Source organism: Oncorhynchus clarkii, chromosome 30 (assembly GCF_045791955.1).
Source record: "Oncorhynchus clarkii lewisi isolate Uvic-CL-2024 chromosome 30, UVic_Ocla_1.0, whole genome shotgun sequence".
Lineage (NCBI taxonomy): Eukaryota > Metazoa > Chordata > Actinopteri > Salmoniformes > Salmonidae > Oncorhynchus > Oncorhynchus clarkii.
The window spans coordinates 36759984-36774272 of NC_092176.1; the positions used below are offsets into that span (position 1 = coordinate 36759984).

General features: G+C 45.2%; 1 protein-coding gene across 1 annotated transcript in view; it reads right to left on the reverse strand.

Moving 5' to 3' along the window:
• LOC139389919 (E3 ubiquitin-protein ligase znrf3-like) overlaps positions 1–13835 on the reverse strand; it is a 181740-nt gene extending 167905 nt beyond the window's left edge. The window contains exon 1 of the mRNA XM_071136953.1: positions 13460–13835. Coding sequence (XP_070993054.1) covers positions 13460–13690 — 231 coding nt within the window. The 5' untranslated portion in view covers positions 13691–13835. The remainder of the gene's footprint in view (positions 1–13459) is intronic.
• Positions 13836–14289: the final 454 nt, after the last annotated feature.

Sequence of the window (14289 nt, forward strand, 5' to 3'; positions counted from 1 at the left end):
TTGTCACCAAAAGCACTCACAAACTTCTACAGATGCACAATCGAGAGCATCCTGGCGGGCTGTATCACCGCCTGGTATGGCAACTGCACCGCCCTCAACCGTAAGGCTCTCCAGAGGGTAGTGAGGTCTGCACAACGCATCACCGGGGGCAAACTACCTGCCCTCCAGGACACCTACACCACCCGATGTCACAGGAAGGCCATAAAGATCATCAAGGACCTCAACCACCCGAGCCACTGCCTGTTCACCCCGCTATCATCCAGAAGGTGAGGTCAGTACAGGTGCATCAAAGCTGGGACCGAGAGACTGAAAAACAGCTTCTATCTCAAGGCCATCAGACTGTTAAACAGCCACCACTAACACTGAGTGGCTGCTGCCAACACACTGACACTGACTCAACTCCAGCCACTTTAATAATGGGAATTGATGGGAAATGATGTAAATATATCACTAGCCACTTTAAACAATGCTACCTTATATAATGTTACTTACCCTACATTATTCATCTCATATGCATACGTATATACTGTACTTTATATCATCGACTGTATCCTTATGTAATACATGTATCACTAGCCACTTTAAACTATGCCACTTTGTTTACATACTCATCTCATTTGTACATACTGTACTCGATACCATCTACTGTATCTTGCCTATGCTGCTCTGTACCATCACTCATTCATATATCCTTATGTACATATTCTTTATCCCCTTACACTGTGTACAAGACAGTAGTTTTGGAATTGTTAGTTAGATTACTTGTTATTACTGAATTGTCGGAACTAGAAGCAAAAGCATTTCGCTACACTCGCATTAACATCTGCTAACCATGTGTATGTGACAAATAAAATTTGATTTGATTTGATTTGATTTAAGAGGTCCGGAGCCTGCTGGTTTTCTGTTCTACCTGATAATGAATTAGTACCACCTGGTGTCCCAGGTCTAAATCAGTCCCTAATTAGAGGGGAACAATGAACAAAACAAGTGGCTCTGGCTTCGAGGTTCAGAGTTGAGTTTGAAGGGTAGAGGTTGTTCATATTCAAAGAAATAACTCACTTAATGTAGAAACATATCAACAACAGTGGTTGATATTTGATGCAGTATAATGTAATGAGTGAGACGCAGAGCCCAAGATGCTCAGCTGTCTGCCTGTCTGTCTTTCCTGTACCTTTATTTCACAGGAAGTTTGAGTCTTTCCAAGGAGGAAGTGAAACGAAAGCCACATATTCTCTTTGGTTCTTGTTTGAAGACACTATGAGTTCCATCTGGGGCCAACGGGCGCTGACGCTAACACTGCCACATCCCAGCCTGCCTCGGTCCCTGTCTCAGTCTCTGACTGACTGTCTCGGTCTCTCTCCCTCTGCCTCAGGATCTGCCTCTTAACTCTGACTCTCACCGGTCCCCATCTCAGCCTCTGTCCCTGCCGCCAACTCTGCCTCTCCCAGTCCCGGTCTCAGCCTCCAACTCTGCCTCTCCCTGTCCCCGACTCAGGCTCTGTCCCTCCCTCCAACTCTGCCTCTCCCTGTCCTAGTCTCAGCCTCTGTCCATGCCTCCAACTCTGCCTCTCCCTGTCCCCGTCTCAGGCTCTGTCCCTGCCTCTCCATGTCCCCGACTCAGGCTCTGTCCCTGCCTCCAACTCTCTCTCCCTGTCCCCGTCTCAGCCTCTGTCCCTGCCTCCAACTCTGCCTCTCCCTGTCCTCGTCTCAGCCTCTGTCCATGCCTCCAACTCTGCCTCTCCCTGTCCCCGTCTCAGCCTCTGTCCCTGCCTCCAACTCTGCCTCTCCCTGTCCCCGACTCAGGCTCTGTCCCTCCCTCCAACTCTGCCTCTCCCTGTCCTCGTCTCAGCCTCTGTCCATGCCTCCAACTCTGCCTCTCCCTGTCCCCGTCTCAGCCTCTGTCCTGCCTCCAACTCTGCCTCTCCATGTCCCCGACTCAGGCTCTGTCCCTGCCTCCAACTCTCTCTCCCTGTCCCCATCTCAGCCTCTGTCCCTGCCTCCAACTCTGCCTCTCCCTGTCCCCGTCTCAGCCTCTGTCCTGCCTCCAACTCTGTCTCTCCCTGTCCCCGTCTCAGCCTCTGTCCTGCCTCCAACTCTGCCTCTCCATGTCCCCGACTCAGGCTCTGTCCCTGCCTCCAACTCTCTCTCCCTGTCCCCATCTCAGCCTCTGTCCCTGCCTCCAACTCTGCCTCTCCCTGTCCCCGTCTCAGCCTCTGTCCTGCCTCCAACTCTGCCTCTCCCTGTCCCCGTCTCAGCCTCTGTCCCTGCCTCCAACTCTGCCTCTCCCTGTCCCGGTCTCAGCCTCTACTTGTTCCTCGAGCTCCTCTCTCTCACATGCTGCTGACAGCACTGCCCCGCTGCAGGGAAATCAGACCATGTGATGAGATGAGATGCAGGCAGCTTCCCTCGCTGGGCTAAAAGAACAGTCAACAGTCAACTTGGCCTGGGGAGAGACAATCTGGAGATGATAGGTGATATATATGGTGAGCAGATGCCTTCATTTCAACTTCATCAGGACCAAGAAAACCAATGGTGACACTGGTAACTGCAGGTATTATGCAGTTATAATGCATTGTAAGACTTGTTATAAAGCATATGACCTCCTTTATAATATGTTATTATCGTCTCATAATGAATCATGTTTGTCATGCCACTGCACTGACTGACTGATGCTATGCTAATGTTAAATGGTAAAAATAGAAGTGTCACTATGGTGACACTTGGGTGGTGGTCTAGTAACCCTTTGTGCATCCCATTATAAAATGTAATCCCAAACCAGGAAGAAGAATCAGTAGCTCTTCCTCCCGTGCAGATCAGGTCTTAGACCCAAATAGAACAATATTCCCTACATAGTGCACTACTTTAGACCAGAGCCCTATGGTGGTGATACCATCCAACTGGGTAAATATCGGTTGGCATGGTGATAGTGAACCTGAGCTCACCGTCTGTTGCACGAATGGTTCCACCTGGGCAAATCAGGCGGGGGTTGGTAGTGGTGGGGGTTGGTAGTGGTAGTGGTGGGTAGTGGTAGTGGTGGGTAGTGGTAGTGGTGTGTGTTGGTAGTGGTGGGGGTTGGTAGTGGTGGGGGTTGGTAGTGGTAGTGGTGTGTGTTGGTAGTGGTGTGTGTTGGTAGTGGTAGTGGTGGGGGTTGGTAGTGGTAGTGGTGGGGGTGGGGGTTGGTAGTGGTAGTGGTGGGGGTTGGTAGTGGTGGGGGTGGGGGTTGGTAGTAGTGGGGGTTGGTAGTGGTGGGGGTTGGTAGTAGTGGGGGTTGGTAGTAGTGGGGGTTGGTAGTGGTGGGGGTTGGTAGTGGTGGGGGTTGGTAGAGGTAGTGGTAGTGGTGGGGGTTGGTAGTGGTAGTGGTTGTGGGGGCGGTCATGCCATCGTGGCACCGTGTCACGGTGTTTGCCATTGTCAACACCGCCGATGAAACGGAGCTGATGAAATAGCACACTGACGCTTCTTACACCAGGGTTCGGAGTTATACACCATCACATTCCCATTCAGACAACGCCTCTTGTAGCAGGGTTCGATGTGATATGCTGCAACATTCATACCCCCACACCGTATTCAATGGCAATGAAGACAAACATCGCAAACTAGTCAAAACTGCAAACCCAAAACATGAAGCAACAATGCCTTATAGCAATGTAGCACTACATTCTATAACAATGACTCTGGCTACAGTAAACCCACTGTTCCACAACACTTCACACCAGCTGAAGTTGAGGAGTCAATGAGGATTTATTTATTTATTTATTTATATACAGTGGGGAGTAGAGAACAAGTATTTGATACACTGCCGATTTTGCAGGTTTCCCTACTTACAAAGCATGTTTTTAGATTAACTAACTTCTTAGTAATGACTCGGGACGTCGGGTTTGATACGAAAGCTTATTTTAGTAAGAATACTTGTTTACGTTACATTTAACAACAATTGTTTTGGTACAGAGCAATGCAGGTAAGATGCTGTTGGAAAGTCAGCCACAATCACTCGCACCTGCACATAATTGGCGCGTTATCACTCATTCCTCTCCCAAGGCATTCTGGGACTTGCAGTCAAAAAGCGTAATTCAACACAACCCAATACAATTACATATGCAAATAAATCTAAAGAAATATCTTTAGATACAGTTCAAAGAATAAACTTAAACATTAACTCTGTAACACATTAAAGTTACAACATCCTCCCCCCCCGATGAACAATTGTGTTCATCTAGATCTCTAGGCAGTATATCAACTGAATAGGTCTCCTCAACAAAGTCCCTGAAGCAGTACGAACTGAACATGATCTAACTAAGCCATCTCGGCCTGGAAACAGTTCCTCAATATTTCCTAGTTTCCAGGTTTGTCTGGGTGTGTTATCTTCTCCAATGAGTACAACGTCACCCGCCTTCAGTGGGGTGGGCTGTGGTGTGTCACAGCGGTGTGCTGACTTTAGATCCAGCAAGTAGTCTCTTCGCCAACTGTTCCAGAAACTGGTCACAAGTCTCTGCCTGTACTTCCATCTGCGTGTCATTTCCCGCTTGTGTAACGTTGGGTGCTGAGTGTCACTTGCTCCAGAATGCATCACCTTCTCATGTTGGTACTGTATCAGCATTTCTGAGTATCTGGACTTATTGGGCAGAACCCATGGGTGCTGCTCTCTGAATGTGAAGTTGGACTGTTGCAGTCTTCCTCCTACACTGAGCAGTTCGTGTTCGTCCAGGAAAGGTTTCAGTTCTCTGATTTTACAGTCATTGTTTAGGCTTTTTCCTGCCTTCAGTAGTTTGATCTCCTGTCCGAAACTCTGTTGTTGTGTTACCTTAATCCAGTACTTTTCTGCATCGAACAGTTCGTCAGCAGTCAGTTCACCTTGCATCTTTATGGTTGTACGAGCATTGGCTATGAATCTCTTTATCCAGGCGGTGACTCTGAACACTCTTTTCAGTTTGCTGTACCTTTCAAGCTCCAACACAGGTTCAGTGCTGTCTGTGCTGTTTGCTGCGAGTTGTACAGTAGCCTGGCAACTGGACTTGAGTTCTATATTCACCTCATCCGGAACCTTGTTATCATCAGTCTCTTCGGACTGATTGGGTGATGTCAGAATTCTGGGTCCATTCCACCATAGCTCGCTCTGTGTCAAGTTTCTAACAGTTTGTCCTCTTGTAGGGAGGTCAGCTGGATTCGTTTTCCCTTCAATATGTGACCATGACTCTGGATTGGTCAAGGACTGGATCTCCGTCACTCTGTTCGCAACAAACTGTTTCCATTTCTGAGCTGAGCTGCAAATCCAATGCAGCACGATCATCGAGTCTGTCCACATGTTAATCTGTTTTTCTTCCATTTTCAGTGTGGTCATCAAGTTGTTTGCTAGTCTCGCTCCAATCACAGCTTCCATGAGCTCCAGGCGTGGCAGCGTCATTTTCTTAAGTGGGGCTACCCTGGACTTGGATGCGACTAGACTTGTTGTTTCCCTGTCTTGTGACTCACCTTGCAAGTAAGCTACTGCACTGTAAGCCCTTTCACTTGCATCACAGAACACGTGTAGTTTCAGGGTGTGGTTATTCTGTGGCTGCATGTCTGTTCTGTACCACCTTGGTATGGTGAGCTGGTGTAACTGGGGTAGTTCTGAACACCACTGTTGCCATTCTCGTGTCAGATCAGGTGGTAATTCTTCATCCCAGCTGAGTCCCCTCTCCCACATTTCCTGGAACATGCACTTGATCCTGATGGTGAAGGGAGTTAAGAAACCAAGAGGGTCGAAGACACGTGCAGACGACTGCAGAACACTTCTCTTTGTGTTTTCCTTTTGCCTTAGAATGCTCAGTAACGGCCTGAGGTCAAACACAAAGTCATCCGTTTCCGGCCTCCATACTAAACCTAAAACCTTCAGCACTACTCCTTGTGTTTCTAGCATCAACGGGTGGTCAGTTGTCGTACTCTCCTCCCATTTTGTTTTCAATTCAGGAGAATTTGTCATCCACTTGCAGAGGTCCATGCCTGCATTCGACAGCATTCGCTTTGCAGTTGTTGTCACAAGGTAAGCCTCTTCAACATTGCGTGAACTTGCAATGAAGTCATCTACGTAGAGTGACTCTCTCAGTATCTCTACAACTTCTGGTTGTTCTGTTTCATATTGTTTCAGGTGCTTCCTGATTGTAGCTGCCAGCAAAAATGGACTTGGGGAAGCTCCAAATACCACTCTTTTCATCCTCAGCACACGCAGCTCCTCTTCATTTTCTCCTCTTGGTGGGCCAGTGAGCCATAGAAATCTCACGGCGTCTCTATCTCTCTCTGCTAGGGATATCTGCAGGAAAGCTTTCTTGATGTCTGCCATGAATGCGATCTCATGTAGTCTGAACTTTATCAGAACGCTGAGCAGATCCGGATTCAGGTTCGGTCCTGTGAGTAGACAGTCATTGAGAGATGGACAGCCATCTTCATGGGACGAGGCATCAAACACCACTCTCAGTTTTGTTGTCACCTTATCTTCTCGGAGTACTGCATGGTGAGGTAAGTAGTATTTTACGTTGTCTGCACTTGATGCGTTGTCCTTGGGCACGTCCTCTGCCATATCTTGTTGTAAGTAGTCTTCTACTACTTCATTGTATCTGCTGTACAACGTCACATCCTTCTTCAGCCTTTTCTTCAGACATTCCAACCGTTTCTTGGCGATTCTATAGTTGTCTTGGAGTTCTGGCATTTCTCGTTTCCATGGCAACTCCACATGGTATCGCCCATCTTTGAAGGTGGTTGTTTCCTCAAACCTTTGTAGAGCCTCGGTTTCCTCTGGGTTCTGTGTTTTCTCTCTTAGAATACCCAGAGACTCAAGCTCCCAGAATGCATGCAATTGCTTGGAGACTAGTGTGTCTTCATCAAGTGGGATGAACATGCAAGTTGCCTCGGCGACACTTGACATGGACACGGGTCCCTGCACCGACCATCCAAAAGTGCTCTCTAAAGCAACTAGCGTCTCCGTCAGTCGCTCCACTCTGCCTGATACTATCTGCCAGTAGTAGTCTGCTCCTATCAGGACAGAGAGTTCAGGATCATTGTCATCTCCTGGAAAGTCTGCGAGCTGCAGTCCCCTTTTACTGAGCTCATACTGAATCCGTTCACCAGGAACCTTCATCACAGCTGTGCACACTTGTGGGGTTTCAATTGCCTCTATCTCTATTCTCTGCTGTTTGTCCCAGACATTCTCCAAGATGACTTTCACTGTGTTGCGTTGGGATGTTGCTGGGGCAGAGGAGCCAAACGTGTGAAGAGTGAGTGCCTCTTGTCTGATTACTGGTAGCTCCAAGCCCTTCACAAGGTTTTCATGTATGAAGCTTCTCTGACTGCCTCCATCTAGTAAGCAACGAGCTATCTTCCTGCCCGATGGGCCTTCTACCCATGCCTTTGCCGTTTGTAGCAACACAGTGTTCTGTCCATCTGGTTTCATCTTCACTGAATGGGGAATAACTGAGGAAACAACAGCATCTACAGAAACAGTAGGGGGTTGCACCTCCCTCCTCTTACTGGTACAAACCGCAATGTGATGTCTGCTTCCACATGTTGCACATGACACATCTTTGACTTTACAGAATTTTGCTATGTGTCTCTGTCCTAAACATACAAAGCATCTTCCCATGTTCTTTAGTTTCTCTTTGCGTGTAGCAATATTGTAGTCAGTGCAGTTTTCTGATTTGTGATCTGCACTGTCACAAAATAGACACGTTTGTTGTTCCTTCTGGCTGGTTGTATGCAGTGCTGCAGCAGAGGGCATGTTGGGTCTTTTTGTTTTCATTTCATTGGAGAAGCATGACTTGTTCCATAGTTTGCTCTCTTTCTGTTGGTTGTATGATCTTGTCATTTGTAGCGCTCTCTCCCTGCTCTGAACCTCTTTCTGTAGGAAACTGATAATCTCAGACACTTTCCATTCATCATCTACTCCCCTCTGACGACTATAGTCAAGAGCTATGTCCTCTGGAATCATCTGCAGTAAGATTGGGAATAGTAGGCTTCCATAGGTTTCTGACATTACACCCAGTGATTCCAGGCTCCTAATCTGAATTTCACATTCATCATATAGCTGCCTCAATGCATTTAGATCAGAGGATTTCTTCACAGGTGTGAGATTCAGCAGCTTTGACATATGAGCACTAATCACAAGATCTTTCCTTCCAAATCTGCTCTTGAGTAGAGTGATTGCATTATCATAGTTACTGTCTGTTAACATCAGTCCTGCTACTGCCTTTGCAGCTGGTCCAGTGAGATATGTTTTCAGATAGGTAAACTTCTCTTTTTTACACAGGGAATCATTGTTGTGAATAGCAGTCTCATATTGGCTCCAAAACTCCTGCCACATACTGACATCTCCATAGAATTTCTCAATAATCAACTTCGGTAGCCTTACTGATTGTCTCTGTGATATGTTTGAGTTAGCGTCACTCACCCGGGCTGGTAGTGGATTGACGTCCTGTTTCTTCGTTATCACTCTTTGTGCACGGCTCTTCAGCATGATAATGCGTTCTTTGTAATCCTCCGTGCATGCAATCTCTGCCTCCAATCCGTCCAATGGCGTTAACTGTTCAATTCCACGATCGAGCTCAAACAAACTGTCCTCCTTAGCGGATAGCAATTCCAACAATGTACTCAAGTGATCGGTATCCGGATTTGACTGGGATATTTCCACGTCAATCTGATTCAAAATCCGCGTTGTTGCGCCTCGAATGGTACCCCGCTTTCGTCTCATTCTTTCTGCTTCATGCCGACGTTCCTCCTCAGCCATTTCAGCCACTTCTTCGTCGCAGCTCATATCCCAGGTTTCGGCACCAAATTTTAGATTAACTAACTTCTTAGTAATGACTCGGGACGTCGGGTTTGATACGAAAGCTTATTTTAGTAAGAATACTTGTTTACGTTACATTTAACAACAATTGTTTTGGTACAGAGCAATGCAGGTAAGATGCTGTTGGAAAGTCAGCCACAATCACTCGCACCTGCACATAATTGGCGCGTTATCACTCATTCCTCTCCCAAGGCATTCTGGGACTTGCAGTCAAAAAGCGTAATTCAACACAACCCAATACAATTACATATGCAAATAAATCTAAAGAAATATCTTTAGATACAGTTCAAAGAATAAACTTAAACATTAACTCTGTAACACATTAAAGTTACAACACATGTAGAGGTCTATCATTTTTATCATAGGTACACTTCAACTGTGAGAGACGGAATCTAAAACAAAAATCTAGAAAATCACATTGTATGATTTTTAAGTAATTAATTTGCATTTTATTGCATGACATAAGTATTTGATACATCAGAAAAGCAGAACTTAATATTTGTTAATATAACCTTTGTTTACAATTACAAAGATCATACGTTTCCTGTAGTTCTTGACCAGGTTTGCACACACTGCAGCAGGGATTTTGGCCCTCTCCTCCAAACAGACCTTCTCCAGATCCTTCAGGTTTCGGGGCTGTCGCTGGGCAATACGGACTTTCAGCCCTCTCCAAAGATTTTCTATTGGGTTCAGGTCTGGAGACTGGCTAGGCCACTCCAGGACCTTGAGATGCTTATTACGGAGCCACTCTTTAGTTGCCCTGGCTGTGTGTTTCAGATAGTTGTCATGCTAGAAGACCAAGCCACGACCCATCTTCAATGCTCTTACTGAGGGAAGGAGGTTGTTGGCCAAGATTTTGCGAGACATGGCCACATCCATCCTCCCCTCAATCCGTCCTGTCCCCTTCGCAGAAAAGCATCCCCAAAGCATCCCCTCCGTGCTTCAAGGTTGGGATGGTGTTCTTGAGGTTGTACTCATCATTCTTCTTCCTCCAAACACGGCGAGTGGAGTTTAGACCAAAAAGCTCTATTTTTGTCTCATCAGACCATATGACCTCCCCTGGATCATCCAGATGGTCATTGGCAAACTTCAGACGGGCCTGGACATGCGCTGGCTTGAGCAGGGGGACCTTGCGTGTGCTGCAGGATTTTTATCCATGACGGCATAGTGTGTTACTAATGGTTTTCTTTGAGACTGTGGTCCCAGCTCTCTTCAGGTCATTGACCAGGTCCTGCCGTGTAGTTCTGGGCTGATCCCTCACCTTCCTCATGGGCATTGATGCCCCACGAGGTGAGATCTTACATGGAGCCCCAGACCGAGGATTATTGACCGTCATCTTGAACTTCCTCCATTTTCAAAAAATTGCGCCAACAGTTGTTGCCTTCTAACCAAGCTGCTTGCCTATTGTCCTGTAGCCCATCCCAGCCTTGTGCAGGTCTACAATTTAACCCTGATGTCCTTACACAGCTCTCTGGTCTTGGCCATTGTGGAGAGGTTGGAGTCTGTTTGATTGAGTGTGTGGACAAATGTCTTTTATACAGGTAACGAGTTCAAACAGATGCAGTTAATACAGGTAATGAGTGGAGAACAGGAGGGCTTAAATAAAAACTAACAGGTCTGTGAGAGCCGGAATTCTTACTGGTTGGTAGGTGATCAAATACTTATGTCATGCAATAAAATGCAAATGAATTACTTAAAAATCATACAATGTGATTTTCTGGATTTTTGTTTTCGATTCCGTCTCTCACAGTTGAAGTGTACCTATGATAAAAATTACAGACCTCTACATGCTTTGTAAGTAGGAAAACCTGCAAAATCTGCAGTGTATCAAAGACTTGTTCTCCCCACTGTATAAGATAGATCGATAGATCGATAGATCGATAGAGAGAGAGATTTTTTGGAATTATAGTTGCAGAGTTTTTGAACATCTCAAATATCATTGTTTTAAATCAGTGCACACGCAATCACTCTCTCGCTCTCTCCATCAACTCCATTCAAACTGCATACACAATAGATAATAATGTTCTAGATTATAGTCCTGTATATAGATGTCCTAGCCTACCTCTTTCAGGTAAGAAATCCAATGCAGTATTAGCCTCATATTCAGCTAATTAATGATGGGTTAAGCATAATACGCGTCTAACTCATTGCCCCTGTCTCTTGCGCAATACCCAAGCACCTGTGCTCCGCTGGCCTCTCTCCTTTAAAAAAACGCTCCTTAGCTCTTGGAGTCCCAAGCAGCTAGACTAGAATAGCTTGCTGGACAATTTGTTTTTAGCATTTCTTAAACCAATAGACTATTCGAAAAGGGACGCAGGCACTTTTTTTGATTAATGTTAAATACGGCAGCCAACAGAACTCAATGGTAGTTTGACAGAAGAGTGAGCGTCCGATGGAGGTAGGCTACAGCAGTTATTTATTCAGACCCATAACCATTCAATCTCTGTTAAGAGAAGGACAGAACAGGAGTGGTATTGGACAAACTGTCCCTCTTCTTTATATAGAAGGACAGAGAACAGGAGTGGTATTGGACAACCTGTCCCTCTTCTTTATATAGAAGGACAGAGAATAGGAGTGGTATTGGACAAAATGTCCCTCTTCTTTATATAGAAGGACAGAGAATAGGAGTGGTATTGGTATTGGACAAACTGTCCCTCTTCTTTATATAGAAGGACAGAGAACAGGAGTGGTATTGGACAAACTGTTCCTCTTTTTTATATAGAAGGACAGAGAACAGGAGTGGTCAGAACACTATGTTAGCAAAGAAAGCAAATCTAAATAGATGTGGTTTACAATGTAAAGCTGAGGTCTGACATTTCTGTGTGGTTAGCAAGCCAAGCCAAATGGCCAAAGAACACTATGTGTATAAACAGTCAAACAGGATCCATTTCTGTGCTAAATATTCTGTCCTTTGATCCTAACGTTCTCCCGCAACATGCTACTTTCATTGCACAATATGACAACTGGTTGCCATTTTTATGAAAATACATTCGTGAATGCACACGCGGACACACACACACACATCATCCAATCAAGTTCTCTTCGGGAACGCCTGTACTCTCCTGTGGCGCTGTACTGTAATTTCACAGTATGTGTTAGAAAGTAGTACATGTCTTACTGACAGACGACGTTATAGATTCCTGTGACGATCCTAACAGGACCCAGATACTATATGGCATATATGAAGACTAATGTGCAAACAGGTCACTCGTTACTTCATTAAACATGTAGGTTAGCACAAAAATAGTCATAATTGAGTATTTTCTACCAAATCATGGTCATATGTACTGTGCAGTGCTAATCCCCAACTAGGATTTACTACACTATGAAATACTCCTACGGGTTTTAATCAATGTTAAAATATTATAAGTTACAGTCTATCATGTTTTCTTTAATATAATGAACATTCGCTATATTCCACACAAAAAAAAGGGTGTCAGGGATTCAGTCACTACATTCTTTACCCAAGGCACGCTTCACTTCAGCGGGCTTTTAGGTCCATTTTCACAACTCTCCCCACTAAAATACTGTCCTTTTCAAACGTCATACAACACTGCATGTTCGCCAGTTAACAAATTCAACTTTTATTTACAAGATGACTGCTTCAGAGAAAGTTCCCTTGTCCCGGTATAGCTTTCAAAATCAGCACAGAGAGTAATAGGCCACATTGTCGCGTTTTTATGTAGGCTCCAGCAGGGTTGGAGGGGGCCGTGGCGTGGGCTAAACATCACAAGGCGTCAGGCTTGGACAGCTATCAAAGGCTTTAGTACACTTGCCCGGTGGTGCTTACGGGAAATGATTACGCACATGGTTAGTGGAGTAACTGTGGACTGTAAAACGACCGTACCAAAACGAAGTAACTTAGTTGGTACTGGGTACACAAAAATTGTATATCCTTGTTATTCCAAAACGCACAACATTCTACAGGTTAATGGCCTGGGATAGTGTGTTGTCTTTTTATTTTGTTACAAAATATCTGCACACAATCACTAGCCTAGTCATGCTTCAAAGACGTTTTCTGTGTTGAAGATTGATACAGAGTTACTTCACAGCGAGGCGGGACAGTAGGTATGCAGAGTTGTTTAAGTTCCATTGGTTGAATTGACGAAAATAATAAGTAAATTAGGAAAACAAACAATTTCCCACCAACTAATTGAGCCCGAAATGATCTATGCCACTGAATCAAATCACGTACCGTTATTGGACATAACGTTCCTTGATTAGTTCTAGACAATATTTGATGGAGCTGTGACCAACTAACCATAATCTCTATCAATTGTAACTCTGATCAGGTCATGATGAACAACTTTAATGAGTTTCCTGTGTAATAACTATGTTTAAAAACTCTATCTGAGGGTGAGAAATAATCGTTATTGAATGTATATGCCATGTGAACTTCTATACAGGAAAGTGCATGTTTCATTGTGAATGAGTTACATAAGATAGAAGCCATGTTGTAACCACATATGCTAGTACCATTCTCTCTTTCTCACTAACACACACACACACACACACACACACACACACACACACACAGTAGACTACAACTCAAAAAGTTTTAGAGTAGAGCAAGAAAGCATGCCGAGCTGTGGCAACATATTGGACATGGCATGCGCAGTTGCGCACAACTGAACTGAGTTTTACATACTTGTACAATCTCGCCCTCCGCGCTGATAGTGGCTCCTGACTTTGAGAATCGTCCTTGCAACCCTGTCGTGAATGTAGTATAATCTCCATTTGGACTGGACTCAAACAGCACTACTTCCACAAACGCCGTATCCTTGGCGAAAACCGTTCCAATAGAAGTGGTAACCACGATGATCATCAAGACTACAGAATCGGCTACACACTCTAACCCCCTGCTTGGTAAAATCATCATCTTGCCGGTTGGATATGCACCGATCGGAGCATAATTTCCAAGGGTGATTAGGTGATGGTGCTGAAATTGAATCTGAAGCGAGATCGATGCGTCAAAAGAGCGTGTTTATTTCACTATTGCAGCCTTGTCAATTACATTGCTCGCTTCTTAACGTTCCCTCTCTTTCTCCCTCCCTCCCTCCCTCCCTCTCTCTCTCTATTTCTCACTCACTCACCCCCTCTCTCTCCAGCGCTACAAAGCGGATCTCCTTTTGATCTCCAAACACGTGATTTTTGTTGATTTTTTTTCATCCCAAAAGGGTTATCCCCACCCACCAATCTTCCTGACCCGCTACTTTCCACTCCCCGCTCTGAAGTGCCAGCACTATGTTAAGGACGCACGGCGCATTCACTTGTGCTTCAGGCGCTATAAATCGAGAAGTATGCTTTATACCTCGAATGGACGCCAAGTAGCCAATCATTCTATCAAAAATGATACATTTGAGCAGACATAGCCAAATGGAGGTTTGCTTTAGGTATGGACGTGAGATGTAATAGCCAACGTGGTTAAACTATTCTTTAACGCTGTTAGGCTGTGTCTTGTTGAAGGGGCGATTCGCG